The following is a 20859-nucleotide window of genomic DNA, read 5'->3' on the forward strand; positions in this document are numbered from 1 at the left end:
TAGTGAGAGACAAAAAATTTCTAATTATATCTAGTAACATCACTTTCCAATTTTCAATTCGTTCGGTTTGCCAGACAATGCTTTGCCAAAAACAAGGTTTGCCAAAAATGCTTTGCCCAAAGACAGAGGAGGCATCTGCAGCATGTGCTGACCAGACTCTATAAAAGAGTCCTTGAATCTGGACTGTCCCATCTCCAGAGAAAACTTCATGGTAAGTGCATGTCTGTGGCTGTCAGAAAGGGACAGCGTCCCTGCCGTCCACATGTCCCACTTCAGCCCTGCTATCCTGGTGTACGTATCTGTGTCTGCAAGGATTTAATAACTAAGATAAAGCATGCTGGTATTTTGACTTTGTGACCTGCCTGTGGAATTCTGTGCAGCAGTAATGAGGGATCTGCCATTTCTGCTTTATAGCACTGATCGTCTTCCAGCCTGCAAGGCATCTTCTCATATCATAAGAGGTAAGAGCCTAATTTACTCACACTTAAGGGACAGACAAAACGGTGGTAGATTTCTGTAGAACAGATTTCTTCGTGGTGACAAATTTCTGTAAAATTGTGTGGGCAATTGCTGTATGCCCATATATTCCTGGCCACTGCTCGGTTATGGTAAATACAGCATGCTGATGGTTGGGTAGGCTGCTCATGGCAAGCAAGCTTTCCAAAGTGGCTGTGCTTGAAGCCACTAGCCACTGATGTCATGCCAGGAAATGCTTTCTTGGGGATTCCTCATGTTTAATTATGGACCAGTGAAGTAAATGATCTGTTCTGGCACGAAGTCCAGATAGATAGAGCCAGCCAACAGAACAGACTATTGCAAAATCTTAAAGGTTTGTAACAAATTATATGTATTACTGTATATGATACTGGCAAAAAATTTATATGAAAATACTTTTCAGATGATACTGCAGGGTTATAATCTGCATGTGGGCCTCATACTAGGAAACCTGGTGAAAATGCAAAAATCAACTAAACAAACAAACAAACAAACAAAAAAAGGAGATGTACTGCTTCTATTCCTCTGAAACAAAACTGAGTAAAGTGGAGGATCTGCACGCTACTAGGAGTTGTTGCAAATGTTAACATTTGGCTGGCTTATTTAGGTAACTAAAAGCCATGACATGACATCTAAGTAAGTTCCTAGGAACTCAGGTGCTTTCTATTACTGGACATGTGGTATTTCCTTGGAAATCCAGTAGTGCATTTAGGTATCCAGCTTTGATTTAGAAATTATTGAACTAAGGTTTCCGACTTTGCATATAATTATTTTCACAAACAATTAGCATACAAAGAAATAATTGGTGATGCAGTATTTTAACTTACTGTATTATCTGTCCTTATATGCCATTTGCTCACATACTACTTCTCAGAGTTAAGTCACTTGCAACAGATTTCTGCCATTGTCAAGGAAATATCAGTGCAGTTGATTTAAGGTAACAGCCACACTAAAATTTAAGCATGAGATCAAATAGGAAGTTAACTATAACTTATACACCTAAGTTCTTGGACAATGGAACATGGAAAAAAAAAAAAAGTCATATTTCGTTCAGACAGAACAGAACTCTAAAATTTCCAGTGTGACTTTCTTAGGTTGTTGAAATTGTTCTATTGTCCACACCCAGGATTGTTTCTAATTTAGACCTGGGTATATCTCTCTGTTTAAACCCAGAAACAAATTTGTTTGTATCTCTAAGACACCTAAAGGACACAATTTGATAAGCAAAGGGGGCACAGCAAGGACTGACTAGTACAGCTGATAGCACAGCTAACATTCACAGATCATTTCAACAGTAGGAAAGCCGTTGTACACATCTAACCCTCACTTTATAATCAGAATCTATGCTAAAAAAATGAGGAGGCTGGAATCTGAGCTTCGTTGAGCCTGAGGGGTTTGATTTGCCCCACTCATGCTTTAGATGATTGCCCTTCCCTCAGGGCTGGAAGGATTCTTCATCACAGGACCTTTCTTTCTGCTGGAGGAGGTGTGCCATTGTGCAACCAAGAAGGCAACATTCATCAGTATGGCAGAAGGACAAGCAGGATGGTACTTGCTGGAAGGGTGTAGTTGTTTAGAATCTGCACTTGGTGTTTCTGGACCTAAAACTCCCCTTTGAGTGACACAGAGAGAGAAGGTGCACACCTTATTTCAAAGACTGATGTTATGACACTGGGCTGCTTAAACAGTTTGTGATGAGAAGCAAACAACTCCAGTGAATCATTCAGAGCACCAACAAAAGACATCATGCACTAGTTAGTCCTCAGAACACCTTCTGGACTCACCTCTATTTTGTGTATAGGCAATCAAAGCTTTTAATGTGGGCTTTTTGGTTTGGTAACTCCAGGAAGGGGTTCCTCAGGAACTGGGCAGATGAGATCAAACCGAGGGACTCATGAATATGCTACAGAGCAATGTTACCCTTAAGAAGGCTCCCAAAAGTCTTCAGCCTGAAGCTGACAACCTCAAGATTTAGCAAAGACAGTGTGAAGTTCTGCAGGTAGGAAAGAATAGCCCCATACAACAGGATATGTTGGCTGTTATTTGGCTAGAAAACACCTTTGCAGAAAAGGATCATGTGTCCTGGTGCACATGTGTCAGCAGTGTGCCTTTGGGGGAACGAAGGCCAACAGCACATTGTCAGGCACTCACAACAGTGTAGCCAGCAGGTAAAGGGAAGTGATTCTTCCCCTGCATTCAGCTCCCACATCTGGAGCAGTGTGCCCAGTTTGGTGCTCCCTGGTGACAAGAAAGACATTGACATTCTGGAGTGAGTCCAGTGGAGATCTTCCAACATAGGTAGGAGAAAATGATGTATGAGGAGAGTCTGAAAGGGTGGGGTTTGTCCACTCTGGAGACAAAATTAAAATGTGGTTGTCTTATTGCTATCTTCAACAAAAAATCGGTGATTATACAGTAAAAAGAACCAGGCTCTTCTCGGATGTGCAGAGTGAAAAGATAAGGGACAACAGACACGTGTTGTAGCAATAGAAAATTTGATCAGGTATCAGGAAAAAAAAATTCACCACCAGGGTGATCAGACATTAAACAGGGATGCAGAGGGACAGAGAAACCTCTGTTCTTGGAGATAATCAAAACTTCACTGGAAAAGGCTCTGGGTAACTTGATCCAACATTTGCCCTGCTTTGCACAGGAAGGTGGACCAAAGAACTGCCTGAAATTCTTCCCAAATCACACATTCTATGATGCTGTTTAAGTTTTTCAATAAACTGCATGGCAACAAAAAATGTTGACTCATTTGGGCAACATTTCTGCTCTACCACAGCGTTCTCTGCTGACGAGCCCCTCCATAAAGTGCAGCCATGTCGTCAGACTCTGAGATGGCCATCTTTGGGGAGGCAGCTCCTTACCTCCGAAAGTCAGAAAAGGAGAGAATTGAGGCCCAGAACAAACCTTTTGATGCCAAGACATCGGTCTTTGTGGTACATGCAAAGGAATCCTTTGTGAAAGGGACAATCCAGAGCAGAGAAACAGGGAAGGTCACTGTCAAGACTGAAGGTGGAGAGGTGGGTAAAATGCAAGATTTACAAACAGCATTTAAATCCCACTCTGAGATCTTAGCTGGCATGCACGTACCTTTCTTTCCTCTGACAGACTCTGACCGTGAAGGATGATCAAATCTTCTCCATGAACCCTCCCAAGTACGATAAAATCGAGGACATGGCCATGATGACCCACCTCCACGAACCCGCTGTGCTGTACAACCTCAAAGAGCGTTATGCAGCCTGGATGATCTACGTAAGTACCAGCAGCAGTCTTCCTTTGGGTAGCAGGAGGAACTGCTCTGCCAGGCTAAGTGGAAGCCAACGTGCTGTCTCCCTTCCTCGCAGACCTACTCGGGTCTCTTCTGCGTCACTGTCAACCCCTACAAGTGGCTGCCGGTGTACAACCCGGAGGTGGTGTTGGCCTACCGAGGCAAGAAGCGCCAGGAGGCCCCTCCACACATCTTCTCCATCTCTGACAACGCCTATCAGTTCATGCTGACTGGTGAGTGGCTTCATCTGTCTCAGAAGGATTGTACCATGAGATTTGCTGAAGGGCTACCCTGTCTCAGTAATATGAGGAGACTTTTTCCAAGCTTTCATGGTTCTGAGGCATACATACTATTGTACATTTTACTATTTTCCCACCATTGTTTCTACTATTTTAAATGAAAGACACCCCTGCACTCAGTGAGGTTTTTTGACATTTTGTTTCTTTGTTTGTTTTAAGCTCATGCTAACAGGTGAGTGGCTCTCAGAGTGATGCCATCAAAAAGACATTTTAAAAGCTATCACAGAGTTTCCTTGATAAATATGCTGATATTTTCTTAACACATTATTAGAGTTTTATTTCAGTCATAGCATTAATCACTGCTAATTTAAACAGGATTTTTTCACATTAGTAATTCTAAAAAGGAAGTATAGTACCAGAGGTAGTTAGTGTGCCAGGAAAAATGATAAGCCAAATGGACTAGGTGGAGCAAGGGATAGAATTATGTCTGTAATGAAATAGTGAAAGTGAACAGGGTATGAAATCCATGTGATATGAAAATTCTGCCTAACGACGTGAAGATAATTCACCAAAGGGCTACAGGAAAAATCAATATCACAAATATTCAGATTTGTCTTGATAAAACCAAGACATGAAGAAAGGGAATAGACTTATATATTGCTGCTAGTTTTGCTTCCACCTTTTCATTCTTTCTCTGTGTTATTGGGTTCAGAACTATTACCCATGCTCAGGATTCCTTTGTCCTGGGTTCTTACTCTCCCCTTCTCTACTTCTGCTCTAAATACAGTCTGTGTAGCAGACAATCAAAACAACAAAACCAGAAACAATTTACTGTGTGCAGGAGAAAAAAGACTGTAAAGAGTGTAGTAGGGAAGAAACAAATGTCCCTTCAAGGGTTTTCATTGTTCATGGAAAAGCATTGCTTTGCAAAGAACTTGATTTTTAAAAACTGTTACTAGTAAGCAAAAGAAAAAGCATGAAGACATTTTTCTTGTCATAACTTACATTTACTGCATTAATTTTCAGTCTTTTTGTGTTCTTCATTTACAAAGTCTATTTGTTTATGCCTCCTTCACAGATCGCGAGAACCAGTCGATCCTGATCACGTACGTACACTCCCTGCCCGGGTCCCTGCGGGGCTGCCCGGTGCCAGGGGCCCTCCTGCCTGACCACACGCTCTCTGCCTCTCTCTTTGGTTTGACAGCGGAGAATCCGGTGCAGGGAAGACTGTGAACACAAAGCGTGTCATCCAGTACTTTGCAACAATTGCAGCGAGTGGGGATAAGAAGAAGGAAGAGCAGCAGTCAGGCAAAATGAAGGTAAATTAATAGATAGTGTCTGATACCAATGCTTTCCTCTGTTCCTGGCATGACTTTTGGAAAGGATAACCAGCAATCATTATCATCCTGCAGGGAACGCTTGAGGATCAAATCATCAGCGCCAACCCACTGCTGGAGGCCTTTGGAAATGCCAAGACTGTGAGGAACGACAACTCCTCACGCTTTGTAAGTTTTTGATCAGAGAAGTTGACATTTACAGGTGAACAAGGATGTCAGAACAGAAGCTGTCACTTCTGAAGTCTCATGGTCAGATGATTGTTTTCATTGAACTAATATTTTCTTTACATTTTTGTCAACAAAAACCAATCTAATTAGACTATCTAATTAAGAATATAACTTTAAAAGTGTAGTACAGCAAACAAATATTTACAAAGGGGGATCATTTAAATATGTATAAATATATATACACACACACATACTCCTGGTATTTGTCATACCAATTGTAGATACAAATTTGTGTAAATGCAGAAGTAAGGGAGGAAGAGAGGGAGGGAGGAAAAGACAGTCAGACAAGATGGAGATTGCCTATACCAAATCAGCAAAAATATGAATCTCTGTTTTTTTAGACACAGAACTGGGCAGGCCTATTAATCTGACTGTTCAGACCTTGATACAAGTTGTCTGGGAAGGTATAGGGACAAAGAAGTCTTCAAGACTCCCTATCAGAAACCAAACTACTCTATGACATGTCCTTTTGATCATTTTAATGCAAAAAGCCATTCGCAAATTTTATTAGATAAGCTGTGAATATCCTTGAGAAATCACAATACCAATTCACAGTCTCAGCCTAAAGTTCTGTGTTCTGGGTGTATTGCCCTTATCCCCACAACTCAGAAAATAACAGCTGCCTTCTGTTTTTCCGCAAGATCCAAAAAACTCATTTAACATTTACACCACCAAAATCCACAGCATCCTAGCTGATTAAAAAATGAAGCGACTGCATCTTGGCTTTCTCTATATCTATCTGTTTGAATTGAGGCATAAATGAACTAATAAAAGGCTTAGTGGTTTTCTTGTTCCTGTGCATTCAGGATTATCCACTAAATAATAATAACAACAACTCAGCTGAGATCTTTACCTTAATATTGCCAGTATAGTTTCCCTTTTTTATTTTTGTTCTGTTTTGTCTTTTTTAAGAAAAATAAGAAAAAAAATCAAAACAACTTCTGAGTTTAAATCCTGTCCTCTGTGGAGAATGTAAGGTTACATACTTACAGTCTTAGTGAAATTTCAAAATGCATTTTTTCTTTCCCTTCTAAAGGGCAAATTCATTCGAATCCACTTCGGAGCCACAGGCAAACTGGCTTCTGCTGACATTGAAACATGTAAGAGACCTCCTGACCTGGTCACATTCCTTCCTCCCTTTTCACCTCAGTGTACTTTCTCAGGCCTAACTCTGTCCTACCATCCTTGCCAGATCTGCTGGAGAAGTCCAGAGTCACTTTCCAGCTCAAGGCAGAAAGAAGCTACCACATATTCTATCAGATCATGTCCAACAAGAAGCCAGAGCTAATTGGTAGGAAGTAGTATAAATTGTTTGATGGGGTCTGAATGTGTTTAACATTTGTCTTCGTTCCTATGCCCAGATATGTCCTGCTCCTCTTTACAGACATGCTCCTCATTACCACCAACCCATATGACTATCACTTTGTGAGTCAAGGTGAGATCACTGTTCCCAGCATTAATGACCAGGAGGAGCTGATGGCTACAGATGTAAGTGACACAGCGCATATTGGTATGGTGAAAGTTCCATTTAATGGCCCAGAGGTTTATTGGACTGATTCTGTTGCCAGAGTGCCATTGACATCCTGGGCTTCACTCCTGATGAGAAAACAGCCATTTACAAGCTGACAGGGGCTGTCATGCACTACGGGAACTTGAAGTTCAAGCAGAAGCAACGTGAGGAGCAGGCAGAACCGGACGGCACAGAAGGTATTAACAAAATCTACAACTCCCAATAACAGAAACAGATATCTTGCTCCAATTTACTTTCCTAAAGACATAAACCTCAGTTTCCATAATATTCATGCTTCTAAATTTCCCTTCAAGCTATCACAAGGTTGCAGTGCTGATACCTACAGCTACATCTTAGAGAACGTCCACTTTCAGAGATCACTTCTCCTCTGTCACTGTCTCCCTCTCTCTTTGTGTATAGTTGCTGACAAAGCTGCCTATTTGATGGGTCTGAACTCAGCTGACCTGCTCAAGGCCCTCTGCTACCCCCGAGTCAAGGTTGGGAATGAATATGTGACCAAGGGCCAAACTGTGCAGCAGGTAACAACCAGCTGTGACTGGGAACCTCTGGCTTGATTTACTCTCTTGCTCTGGGTACTACTTTCCTTCTGCTGCATTCTGCTTTATTATAGGTGAACAATTCAGTGGGTGCTCTGGCAAAGGCTGTCTATGAGAAGATGTTCCTGTGGATGGTTGTTCGCATCAACCAACAGCTGGATACGAAGCAGCCCAGACAGTACTTCATTGGTGTCCTGGACATTGCTGGCTTTGAGATCTTTGATGCAAGTACCACAGAAATCATAGTAAAATCTTGAAAAGCCAATTAGGGCAATTAGGGCTCAAGAAAAACTGGATAATTATGGTGGGGTTTTTTGAAAACGTTCCATTCACTTGCAATTTCAAATCAAGTTTTGCATTTTTTTGAAAAAGTTTATTTTTTATTTTCTGGAAATGCTTTCTTTCCTTGTATATGTCATGTTTTTTCTCCAGAACAATCCATGATCTTCAATGGATTTGCATGTAATAGCTTTATGTGATATACAAGGAAGAAGCAGCTGCCTTTTACATAATTAGCACAAATGTTGTAGCTTTTAAATAATTTGAGCTTAGTATTAAAAAATCCACTGACGAATAGCACACAAATGCTGAAAATAAGGTATCACAGAGTGTAGAAAAAGAAAGGTAGACTTAAGTCCCACACAAAATTCTGCCAAGGCTTTGGAAAAAGAGCAACATATATCCTTTGCTTCTGAAGAACCAAAGGGTGATTCCAACAGGAAGAATGCATTGGCTGCCTTTAGTGCAGACAGAGAAGTTCTATAGACATTTGGGGAAGGTGCGTGAGTCCAAGCCAGGACTGGCAAACACTGACAACATCTAATTTTTTTGTAAGGGTAATGGGAAAATTTACATAATATGAGAGAAAAAGAGTGATGTAAATTGCATCTTGATAGGGATAAGACTACCAAATCATTTTGGAATTTGATTTAAAAATAAATTATATATGTAAACAACATTCAGCTAACAAAGAGCAAAAAAACCCCAACCTCTTTAAAAATAGTTAATGGGATGTTTTAACATTAAAAACTGTTTGTTTTAACTGGGCATTCCTGCATGGGATTCTGAGTGCACAGGACAAAGCTATACAGGCAGTTCTTCATCTTGAGAATGAGTACATCTTGTCTTTGCACTGAGCAGTTCAACAGCCTGGAGCAGCTGTGCATCAACTTCACCAATGAGAAACTGCAGCAGTTCTTCAACCACCACATGTTCGTGCTGGAGCAGGAGGAGTACAAGAAGGAGGGAATTGAATGGACATTCATTGACTTTGGGATGGACCTGGCTGCCTGCATTGAGCTGATTGAGAAGGTACGTTGATTAGATTTAAGATTTTATTATTTCTTCTTTGTGACAGAGTTTTAGGATTTTTCTTCAGCCTTATTTTTTCTTGCCCTAATGCTTCACAAACCTACCTATTATTATCCATTCATATTCCTGGCTATTTGTATTCAAAAAGTACCTTTTCATTTCAAATGAAATGTATGTATTCAGAAAGTAATTTCTAAGGACTTTGTGATTAGGCTACAAATGAAGTAACTTTAGGTTATCTTTTAACTACATTATTATGCACTTAAAAAAATCAACTATAATTTTGCTTTTTTGGCAATAGAAGAATTAATATGATCACACACAATTTGATGGCAAGGATTCTCTGTAGGTGTGTTTTCTAGTCTACAAAGATGAAAGATCTTTTTTCAGAATTTTCAGTATTATGATTAAGATTTCAATATTAACACCGTGATTTCTGAAACACAATTTCTAAGTAATATCATAGGTGTATATAGAAAAAAGGTACCAGATGAACAGGGATGAATAAAACCATCACTATTGAGCTGACACTGCTTTGTGTAACATCGTCTTGTATAGGAAAGAAAAGACAGAGATATCTCATCAAAAATAAGATTTCAGGAAGTAGATGAAAGATCTGTTAATCTGTTGAACAAAGGTCAATTTTAGTGAGACACCTTCATCTACACAAATTTACTTTGGGAAAGCATTAATGCAAAAAAAAAATCCTTTTGAATCATCAGAGTTTACAAATTATTTAGAAAACTTTGTGTGATTATTGTGACACTATCAGTTCTGAAATGCATTAGTTTCAGACACAAATTCATATTTTGTCTAGAACTGCATGTGCAAAACTTAACAAAGATTTGATACATTTTTGATCCAAAAATTTAATCAATTTCTCAGTTTCCTGTGCTTTACTGCAGTCTCCTTCTGAAGGCAGATCTGTATTTTAACACTGTTGGTTTTTGCTGCTTCTCCCAGCCCATGGGCATCTTCTCCATCCTGGAAGAGGAGTGCATGTTCCCCAAGGCAACTGACACCTCTTTCAAGAACAAGCTCTACGACCAACATCTGGGCAAGTCCAACAACTTCCAGAAGCCCAAACCTGGCAAAGGCAAGGCTGAGGCCCACTTCTCCCTGGTGCACTATGCTGGTACAGTGGACTACAACATCTCTGGCTGGCTTGAGAAAAACAAGGACCCCCTAAACGAAACTGTCATTGGGTTGTACCAGAAATCATCTGTGAAGACACTGGCATTACTTTTTGCCTCTGCTGGTGGAGAGGCAGGTCAGTTCTCTGAAATATCATTTCTTTTGTACACAGTGGTTCTGCAAAATTGTGGAATCATGAATGGACCCTAAAGCCATAAATGTTTCATTATCTTCACTTTATCAGAGGCTAGTGGTGGTGGTGGCGGCAAGAAAGGTGGCAAGAAGAAGGGTTCTTCTTTCCAGACTGTCTCAGCTCTTTTCCGGGTAAGTAAACACCTTATCTTTTCATCTATGCAAACTGGAATTAGACTGCACTTTCAACTGGCTCAGCCACAGTAAAAAACCAACCAAACAACTTTCGTTCAGATCCTCATTAAAAAAAAATATCTTACAGAATGAAAAATGACACTGTAAAGTCCTAAACTTAAACTTAAAATAAACATGAACTTTCTCGTAAAACTATGAAGTACCCACCTTCTATCTCTCATTGGGTTGATGGCAACTTTTTTATCCTAAAAGGTGATGTTCAATGTTCAGAATCAGGGGGGACTGAGCTATTGATTGACGTATTATCAGCTGATAATTTTCAGACAAGTGCATCCCTATTGATAGGCCTTTTATGCTAAGTTCAAAGAACCTAAGAGTTAGTTTTTCCATATGTCATATAAACACACACTAAAACGTGGTCCCACAGGAGAACTTAAACAAGCTGATGACCAACCTACGGAGCACTCACCCCCATTTTGTCCGTTGCATCATCCCAAATGAAACAAAAACACCTGGTAAGACGCTAAAGCAGAAACAGAACTTGCTCTAATACATCCATTCCCCTCTGCACTGGAAACTCTGGTATTCATTTGTGCTCTGCATTGCTAGGTGCCATGGAGCATGAACTGGTACTTCACCAGCTGCGGTGTAACGGCGTGCTAGAAGGCATCAGAATTTGCAGGAAAGGTTTCCCCAGCAGAGTTCTCTATGCTGACTTCAAACAGAGGTGAGAAAGAGCACTGCACTTCTCAGCATCTTTAAAAGCAATGTTGGTTCATTCATACCGGTTCATTCAGGCTGGGCTCTGTTGTCAAGAATAGCTGTACATGAGCTGGTGGCGGTCAGGAGCCAGCGTGCGTTGGTTGGGAAAAAACCAGCCTTCTCTTCCCCTTCCTCTTTTCACAGATACAAGGTGCTTAATGCCAGTGCTATCCCAGAGGGACAGTTCATTGATAGCAAGAAGGCTTCTGAGAAGCTTCTTGGGTCAATCGACGTGGACCACACCCAGTACAAATTTGGCCACACCAAGGTACAAAGCCTCCTTGACTCACTCACTCACTGTGTGCCTGTGCTTTGCTCTACCTGACGGTGACGTGTGGCAACGTTCCCTTTCTCAAGGTGTTCTTCAAAGCGGGGCTGCTGGGGCTCCTGGAGGAGATGAGGGATGAGAAGCTGGCACAGCTCATCACCCGCACACAGGCCAGGTGCAGGGGCTTCCTGATGAGAGTGGAGTACCAGAGAATGGTGGAGAGGAGGTAGACATTCCTCATCTTCAGTTAAAGTCACGGTACCAGGGGGAAAGTGTTGGCACTCGTCATACTGAAAATATTCAATGTACATTTTAATTATGCTTCAGGGAGTCCATCTTCTGCATCCAGTACAACGTTCGTGCATTCATGAACGTCAAGCACTGGCCCTGGATGAAGCTGTTCTTCAAGATCAAGCCCTTGCTGAAGAGTGCAGAATCTGAGAAGGAGATGGCCAACATGAAGGAAGAGTTTGAGAAAACCAAGGAAGAGCTTGCAAAGTCTGAGGCAAAGAGGAAGGAGCTGGAGGAGAAAATGGTTTCTTTACTGCAGGAGAAAAATGATCTGCAGCTCCAAGTGCAGGCTGTGAGTTTATCACCATTAATTTATCACTCAGAAAAGGAGTCTACATTCAGACTGTTCTTTACAAAGCAGAAGGTCAGATTGTGGATGACCAGATATCAGATATTTGCTGAATTATGTATCATATTGACTGTGAAGCTGAAGAAACTACTGTCTCACAGTAGCATGGTGAGCACTCTGACAGCCAGTACAAAGAGGCAGGGAGGTCCATGTGGGAGTCATTGCTCTTGCTTTCTGAGGAAGAAGCTGTCTATAGCTAGCCAAGATGAAATACTCATTACAGGGTTGTACCTGAGCCCCCAACTCCCTTTGAGCAGGTGAGTCCTGCAGGCAGTAGATCTATTTCACCAGCATTAATTCATTTTGGACTGTAAATGCAACCTAGAATTCAAATTGATGCTTGTAAATTCAGCCACTTAATAACTAATGGATAATTGTTCATTCAGGATGTGGGAAATACAGCTTGAAATTTCTCCTCAGTCTAAAACAAAATTAATACAGAGCTCCTACTTCTGAACAAAAGTCTCATCTCCCAGGGTTGTTCTATGGTGTTTTACTATGCTCAAGAGTGTTTAATGTTCCCTGGCAAGATGAAAACGAACAGGTAGATACGCTCTGATACAGGCAGATGTTGAACCTCCCTAGTGAAATCGCTGTCTGAGTCCTGCCCATCCTGCTTTAATCCATAACCTTTAAATGCAAAATATGTACACCAAATGCGGTGAGCATATGTATGTATAATAATATTAAACCACCATCTCTGGGTAGGCACTTCATGCCTCTGTATTATTTAGACATAATTTAGTACAACGCAGAATAACAAAGCAGATGAGATATCAGGCAAAATCTTTCATTTCTGAGTACTGTAGTGATTTGCATCTGCAACCTGGATTTTCATCATATGCCATGTGGTAGATTTGTTATTAACAATATCCCATGAACCTTGTAGGCACATCAAATTTAGAAAAATTAATTATTATTTTAAAATATATTCCAACGGTATCTGATATTCAAAGCCCAAAAGCAATTCTAAATTACTCATTAAATTATTGAAAGCACTGAAATTACCAAATATATTATTCATGTTTCCCCTGGTTACATAGTGATTTGAGTCTTCAGTTAGAAAATGTGAAACCTAGGGTTTTTTCCTCAGTCTAAAAGAGAAAAATAGACACAGATTTTGACCTTCTTACTTGTAAAAGTATCTGTCAGTTAAACTCATTTAGGACACAGCTATTCAAATGCAATACCAAAGACTGAAGGAATAGAAAGCCAGCTGAAATCCGTACTGAGAATTCCAGACAGACAGGCGGAAATATGGCAAGTATGCATGTTTTTAAAAGGCAATACCTCTATAGTATGTGCAGTAATTTTAATGAATGTAGAAGAGTGATATTCTTTTTTATCTAACAGTTTTTCTCTTGAGAACAGTAAATCCTTTACATCCCTACATAACACTGGGTTCAGCATCAATTACAAAAGGGAAGCCAGTGATTACTGTGTATGAAGCAAAAACCCTGCAAGTCCATTCTATTGAAAAATTAGTAACAGAGATGGTCACATTTTTGTGACGTCTGTAAGTGCATGAGGTATTCTCACAACTAAAAACTCTGAGAGATATTTATGAAAAAGCCAAAAAAATTGAAATAATTCCAAACTGAGAACTTGTATAACTATTTCTCAGACAGAAAAATTGACAACATTGTTCAGCTGTTTGAGTGGAAGGGCTATTTCAGACATGGCTCTTACATATGTCAATTCAGTAAAATAAAAGATAAAGAAGATAAACTTCCAATTATAAACAAAGAAAATCTGTGTCTCCCCACCAGGAAGCAGATAGCTTGGCTGACGCTGAGGAAAGATGTGACCAGCTCATCAAAACCAAAATCCAGCTAGAAGCCAAAATTAAGGAGGTGACTGAAAGGGCTGAGGATGAGGAAGAAATTAACGCTGAGCTGACAGCCAAGAAAAGAAAACTGGAGGATGAATGTTCAGAGCTGAAGAAAGATATTGATGATCTTGAGTTAACACTGGCCAAGGTTGAGAAGGAAAAACATGCCACCGAAAACAAGGTACTCACACAGTGAGTCACATAAAGGGTGAAGGGAGAGATGCCTCCCACATCAGCCTGGTATCCTCAGAGCAAGGCTAGGTTTGGAACATACCAGGAGCATCACAACGGGGCAGCTAGGCAGCCCAAATAAAAACCAAGCTCCTGGCTAAGCACTGCAAAGTGAAAAGGTCGCTGCAGTAGCAGTCAAGTCTTCTACACAGACTTTTGTAACTTTCTTACAATCAACAGGTGAAAAACCTCACAGAGGAGATGGCAGCCCTGGACGAGACCATCGCCAAGCTGACAAAAGAGAAGAAAGCCCTCCAAGAGGCCCATCAGCAGACACTGGATGACCTGCAGGCAGAAGAGGACAAAGTCAATACTCTGACCAAAGCCAAGACCAAGCTGGAGCAGCAAGTGGACGATGTAAGCCCACAGGCACACGGCAAGAACAGGACAGGTATGGAGTTAAGCCTGGCTGGCAGAGCACTGATGGTCTTGCTCTTTTTAGCTGGAAGGGTCCCTGGAGCAAGAGAAGAAACTGCGCATGGACCTTGAGAGAGCTAAGAGGAAACTGGAAGGAGACCTGAAGCTGGCCCATGACAGCATAATGGATTTGGAAAATGATAAGCAGCAGCTGGATGAGAAACTGAAGAAGTAAGTGTGGCTGTGGGGCCCCTGAGTGCTGGGCTGGGGCACTTGTCTTTTTTTCTTTGAGCTCTAACCCGCTTTGCTTTGCCCAAAGGAAAGACTTTGAAATCAGCCAGATCCAGAGCAAAATCGAGGATGAGCAAGCCCTGGGCATGCAGTTACAGAAGAAGATCAAGGAGCTGCAGGCAAGTCTCTCTTCCTTCTCTTCTGCCCTTCAGAAATACAGCAGGTAGGAGGAGGGCCTGGGTGTGAAGGGTCCGTAATGTTCCCCAGGCCCGTATTGAGGAACTGGAGGAGGAAATTGAGGCAGAGAGAACCTCTCGGGCAAAAGCAGAGAAGCATCGGGCTGACCTCTCCAGGGAGCTAGAGGAGATCAGCGAGCGCCTGGAGGAAGCAGGAGGGGCTACCGCAGCTCAGATCGAGATGAACAAGAAGCGTGAGGCAGAATTTCAGAAGATGCGTCGTGACCTCGAAGAGGCCACGCTGCAGCACGAAGCCACGGCTGCCGCCCTGCGGAAGAAGCACGCGGACAGCACAGCTGAGCTTGGGGAGCAGATCGACAACCTGCAACGAGTGAAGCAGAAGCTGGAGAAGGAGAAGAGCGAGCTGAAGATGGAGATTGACGACTTGGCCAGTAACATGGAGTCTGTCTCCAAAGCCAAGGTACACAAATACCTTATGGGTATTTCTGCCCCAATGGAATTCTACACAGTGCACTTCTTGCATCTGCTATTATTAAGAGTGTGAATGGGTATTCCCTCCCCTTCTCTATATTGACACACAGGGAAGCCTGGAGAAGATGTGTCACACACTGGAGGATCAGCTAAGTGAGATTAAGACAAAAGAAGAAGAGCATCAGCGCATGATCAATGACCTCAATGCTCAAAGAGCTCGTCTGCAGACAGAATCAGGTAAGACATACACATCTCTGATGTGCAAATGAATAATGTCAGAGAGTTATTGCAGAAATGACCCTTCTGGGCACATAGTCTGTCCGACATGCTTCGTCTCCCCTGTAATGAGAAATGCATGAAATGGGATTACAAGCTTATGCAAGGTCTGCTAACTATCTAGTTTTACAGACCTAATTGTCCACAATCCTGTCATCAATAGCAATAAAAGGTTTGTATATCTGCAAACTTTCCCAGGTGAATATTCACGTCAGGTGGAGGAGAAAGATGTTCTGATTTCTCAGCTGTCAAGAGGCAAGCAGGCATTCACCCAACAGATTGAGGAACTCAAGAGGCACTTAGAGGAAGAGATAAAGGTGAGAAGGCTTTGCATATACTGTCTTATTTATTAGATTCCTCCTCTCTAAGAGATGCTTCAGACATTTATGCAACTACAGAACTATCATGATGAGACAGGAAAAAAAACAGTGATTCAATGCAAGTCTCATGTTAGCTATTCCCTGGAGTTTATCCATTGTTTCTTTTGTTAATCCCAGTTTCTTTCCCCATTCAATGTATTGTCATTTCACATAGAATAATAATCCAGTGTCCAATAACATTTAAGTCAGAAGATTTCCCAGGATATTTCCATTCATTGTCCCGATACTTTTGTTGCTGCAGGCCAAGAGTGCCCTGGCCCACGCCTTGCAGTCTGCTCGCCACGACTGTGACTTGCTCCGGGAACAATATGAGGAGGAGCAGGAAGCCAAGGGGGAGCTGCAGCGCGCCCTGTCCAAGGCCAACAGCGAAGTGGCCCAGTGGAGAACCAAATACGAGACGGATGCTATTCAGCGCACGGAGGAGCTGGAGGAGGCCAAGTACGTGAGGAATGTGGGCAAAGCTGGCATAGACTAAGAATGGAAATTGAAGGAGGCCACTGTGATATTGTCAGGAAAAAGTCAATGTTCTACTATGGGGTGGGGTGGCAGGAAGATAGCAAATATATCCTGTTATGAATATAGGTTGGAAAAAAAAACAACCAGGCAAACATGTGTGGGAGGCAGACAATGACAGACAGAAACCATGTAGTATATAGACAAACAGAAGAGGAATGTGGACCACAGACTGTGAAGTGACTAAGTGTGCTGTTGAGAAAAGCACCACAGTACAAATTTCTCCTTGCTTGTTAACTGTGAGCTGTGCTTATCTCCTCCCAGGAAGAAGCTGGCACAGCGCCTGCAGGATGCAGAGGAACACGTTGAAGCTGTGAATGCCAAATGTGCCTCCCTGGAAAAGACAAAGCAGAGGCTGCAGAATGAAGTGGAGGACCTGATGATTGACGTGGAGCGGTCAAATGCTGCCTGCGCAGCTCTGGATAAGAAGCAGAAGAACTTTGACAAGGTCTGTTGGGCTCCAGGCCTGGGGTTCCCGAGCAGAGCATCCCCTCCTGATTGCCACATCCACACTGAGGTCCTGTTTCTTTTCAGATCCTGGCAGAATGGAAGCAGAAGTATGAGGAAACGCAGGCTGAGCTGGAAGCCTCCCAGAAGGAGTCTCGCTCTCTCAGCACGGAGCTGTTTAAGATGAAGAATGCCTATGAGGAGTCCTTGGACCACCTGGAAACGCTGAAGCGTGAGAACAAGAACCTGCAGCGTAAGTCCCTGGCCCTCTGCTCCTGGCAGGGCTCTCTCACAAGCTTGTCTATCTGCCACACTAAACGGGTCTGAGCCTGCAGTGATAAGAAGATGCCTGTCACCTTGGTGCACCAGGGCCTTTCCCCATTCAGCTCTGTGCCTGACCATGCCACTTTTCACCCTTCCTTCCAGAGGAGATTTCCGACCTCACGGAGCAGATTGCCGAGGGAGGAAAGGCGATTCACGAGCTGGAGAAAGTCAAGAAGCAGATTGAGCAGGAGAAATCTGAAATCCAGGCTGCTCTGGAGGAAGCTGAGGTACATGCCCATAATCACTGGTGTCTGCACTAAAAATATGAGCAATGGGGAAATATGGCTACAAACTGCTTGGTCCCCCTCTGTTCTGTCTTGGGAGCGCAGCCAGCTGAGATTTCCTGAAATATTCTGTAATTACCTAGAAAGCAAGCAGCAGCTTTATCGATGTTACAAATGTTTGTGTCCACTTGTCCAGGCCTCCCTGGAACACGAAGAGGGGAAGATCCTGCGCCTCCAGCTTGAGCTCAACCAGGTGAAGTCTGAGGTTGACAGGAAGATAGCAGAGAAAGATGAGGAGATCGACCAGATGAAGAGAAACCACCTCAGAATTGTGGAGTCCATGCAGAGCACCCTGGACGCTGAGATCAGGAGCAGGAATGAAGCCCTGCGGCTGAAGAAGAAGATGGAGGGAGACCTGAATGAAATGGAGATCCAGCTGAGCCATGCCAACCGCGTGGCTGCCGAGGCACAAAAGAACCTGAGAAACACACAGGCAGTGCTCAAGGTATGGCACAACAAAACAGGTGCTGACTGATTTCTGAAACAGCTAAAAATTTTCCTTTTCTACAATTCTATCAGTTCTATACTGATGTGAAAATAGAAAATAGGAAAAAAATACACCTCACAATCTGCCTTGTCTCTCTTTTACCAGGATACCCAGATACACTTGGACGATGCTCTCAGGGCACAGGAGGACCTGAAGGAGCAGGTGGCCATGGTGGAGCGCAGAGCAAACCTGTTGCAGGTTGAAGTTGAGGAGCTACAGGCAGCCCTGGAGCAGACGGAGCGGTCAAGGAAAGTGGCTGAGCAGGAACTGATGGATGCAAGTGAGAGAGTCCAGCTCCTCCACTCTCAGGTAATTTCTAGGGTTGAATAGATGTAATATCTACAGTTCTTAGGTAACTGAAATGATCATTAAGTCTATTTTCTTTTTTTAACAGCTATATGTCACTGCATCTTCAGCAGTCTACCGTTACCATTAATCAGCAGTGCATATTCTTCATATAAAATATTAATAAAACCATAAATAAACATAGGCAATTTGTTTTTTCTAAATATGGTATAAAGCCGCTGGAGAAAACACTGTGATTTTTCTTCAACAGAACACCAGCTTGATCAATACCAAGAAGAAGCTGGAAACAGACATTGCCCAAATCCAGGGTGAAATGGAGGATACGATCCAGGAAGCCCGCAATGCTGAAGAGAAGGCCAAGAAGGCCATCACGGATGTGAGTTGGGGGCTCCTTTCACTGCTTAAGGTAAGCGCCTTCTCTCCAAACTCTCTCCAGCCCCAAAATGGCTTTGTCCCTTTGCTCTCATCAGGCAGCCATGATGGCAGAGGAGCTGAAGAAGGAGCAGGACACCAGCGCCCACCTGGAGAGGATGAAGAAGAACCTGGACCAGACAGTGAAGGACCTGCAGCACCGTCTGGATGAGGCCGAGCAGTTGGCACTGAAAGGAGGCAAGAAGCAAATCCAGAAGCTGGAGGCCAGAGTGCGTAGGGCTGGTATTTGTGCACCTGCAAGCATGTCACGTGGGCAGCCAGCAGGGAAGCTCCAAAGATGGGCTTCTCATTGCAGGTGCGGGAGCTGGAGGGGGAGGTTGATGCTGAGCAGAAGCGCAGCGCTGAAGCCGTGAAGGGTGTGCGCAAGTACGAGAGGAGGGTGAAGGAGCTGACCTACCAGGTAAGGCAGGAGGCCTCCGTGGGCTGACAGACCCTCTTTGCAGGAAGTAAAGATTTTTGCACGTGATTGCCAAGGGGAATTGTTAACCTCACATGATGCAGAACCAATAATTCACTCTCTTTCCTGCTTACCAACCACTCTAGTCTGAGGAAGACCGGAAGAATGTTCTCAGGCTGCAGGATCTGGTGGACAAGCTGCAAATGAAGGTGAAATCCTACAAGAGACAAGCTGAGGAGGCTGTAAGTATTGCTTGTAGTCGTAACAAACCACTTTCTGAGGAGGAACACAAATCATATGGGAAATGAATAGAGTTTTTTGGAAAGCATAGAAACTGGTGAACGATGGATTTCAAGTGCAGGGAAAGAAATGTCAGTCATCTGTAAGTATTGCTTGGAGAATAGGCAAGTGTTGCTTTCTGTGGGTGTCACACAGGTGCTGAGGAGATGAATATCAGAAATTTGGAAAATGCCAGTGATCAACAACCAAGGGTTTTAGGGTCTTTGTCATCCAGATAAACACCCCTGATACCCAACCACCAAACAAGTGGGAGACTAAGTACACAAATGACAAGACCAAGTGATGAAATTTCTCCTTGAGAGTGGCACAGTACTGGTGAAGCTTGTCAGAGTGGGGTCCTGAATAAGGGAGGATGAGGAGGTCTGTGTGAGGCTTATGTGTAAGCAGTGGTGGGTGGGGGATGGAAGTTTGTGCCTTCCCCCGGGGAAGGGCCGCAGTCCCGCAAGGCCGAGGCGCAGGAGGAAAGAACCCCTGCCCTGGGCTCCTCACCACCGACTCCTTCTCCCCGCACAGGAGGAGCTGTCCAATGTCAACCTCTCCAAGTTCCGCAAGATCCAGCACGAGCTGGAGGAAGCCGAGGAGCGGGCTGACATTGCAGAGTCACAGGTCAACAAGCTCCGAGTGAAAAGCCGGGAGTTTCACAGCAAGAAGATAGGAGAGGAAGAGTGAGGATGTCATGAGGCAGCAAAGTGACCTGAGGGCTGCACAAAATGTGAACCTCTTGGTCACTTTCTTCTTTAATTATTCTTTGTAACCATGTCAATGTCTATAGAATAAAGACCGTAGATTCCCTTGCATACACAGCAGAAGCAGTGCTTTTGGTTGTTACAATTCAGTTCTGCCGTTACTTAGGTTTTGGTTGTTTTCAAACAATTACTTTTGAGGAGTAAGCTCCAGAAATGAATTTATTTTCTGGAGTAAGATCCAGAAACTGTGCTACTCTAGCTACTGTAACAGTCACAGCCATCAGAGCAAACAAAATTTTTTGCACTACACTACAGTGTTTCCCAGCAATGGAATTGTAATTTAAAGTCAGAATTATTTTCTATAAGAAATTGTAAACCAATGTTCTACAAGGTTTACAAAGATACACATCAAGAGGAACCGGTTTTGATTAACTAAAACTGGAAATGAGAACAACTCTGGGAACCTGACAGTATGAAAGAAATTCTGACACTCTGAGAATACAGGGAAATGTTAAACATGGTAGTTCCACACTGCCAACCAGTGCTTCCTGTCTGCCTTTTGCAGCAATGGATGAGTTTTGTTGTATAAGTGAACTGAACGCTGGGTGGAAAGAAGTAGCCAACAGT

General features: G+C 43.0%; 1 protein-coding gene across 1 annotated transcript; it reads left to right on the forward strand.

Moving 5' to 3' along the window:
• The first annotated feature begins 414 nt into the window (after positions 1–414).
• Positions 415–20343, forward strand: LOC143167976 (myosin heavy chain, skeletal muscle, adult-like). The gene is made up of 39 exons (XM_076353976.1): positions 415–461; positions 3281–3521; positions 3610–3753; positions 3846–4002; positions 5087–5114; positions 5213–5327; positions 5421–5513; positions 6610–6673; positions 6766–6864; positions 6958–7061; positions 7142–7280; positions 7504–7622; positions 7715–7864; positions 8781–8951; positions 9915–10221; positions 10330–10409; positions 10840–10927; positions 11022–11139; positions 11319–11442; positions 11532–11668; positions 11770–12025; positions 13852–14094; positions 14325–14501; positions 14587–14732; positions 14821–14911; positions 15000–15389; positions 15511–15637; positions 15875–15993; positions 16298–16494; positions 16834–17017; positions 17104–17269; positions 17443–17567; positions 17761–18069; positions 18217–18420; positions 18668–18793; positions 18888–19058; positions 19145–19249; positions 19393–19488; positions 20060–20343. Exons 2-39 carry the CDS (start codon positions 3318–3320, stop codon positions 20213–20215), a joined length of 5829 nt encoding a protein of 1942 aa, XP_076210091.1. The 5' UTR covers positions 415–461; positions 3281–3317; the 3' UTR covers positions 20216–20343.
• The last annotated feature ends 516 nt before the right edge of the window (positions 20344–20859 follow it).

The sequence above is a fragment of the Aptenodytes patagonicus genome, chromosome 16 (genome assembly GCF_965638725.1).
Source record: "Aptenodytes patagonicus chromosome 16, bAptPat1.pri.cur, whole genome shotgun sequence".
In the NCBI taxonomy this organism is placed as follows: domain Eukaryota; kingdom Metazoa; phylum Chordata; class Aves; order Sphenisciformes; family Spheniscidae; genus Aptenodytes; species Aptenodytes patagonicus.

What these genes read in the sequence shown, in the direction of transcription:
- LOC143167976 (XM_076353976.1), top strand. Translation starts at nt 3,318, where the DNA reads ATGTCGTCAGACTCTGAGATGGCCATCTTTGGGGAGGCAGCTCCTTAC. An exon ending in CTGTCTCAGCTCTTTTCCGG is followed by an intron (nt 10,410 to 10,839) that starts GTAAGTAAACAC and finishes GTGGTCCCACAG; the next exon opens with GAGAACTTAAACAAGCTGAT. An exon ending in AACATGCCACCGAAAACAAG is followed by an intron (nt 14,095 to 14,324) that starts GTACTCACACAG and finishes TACAATCAACAG; the next exon opens with GTGAAAAACCTCACAGAGGA.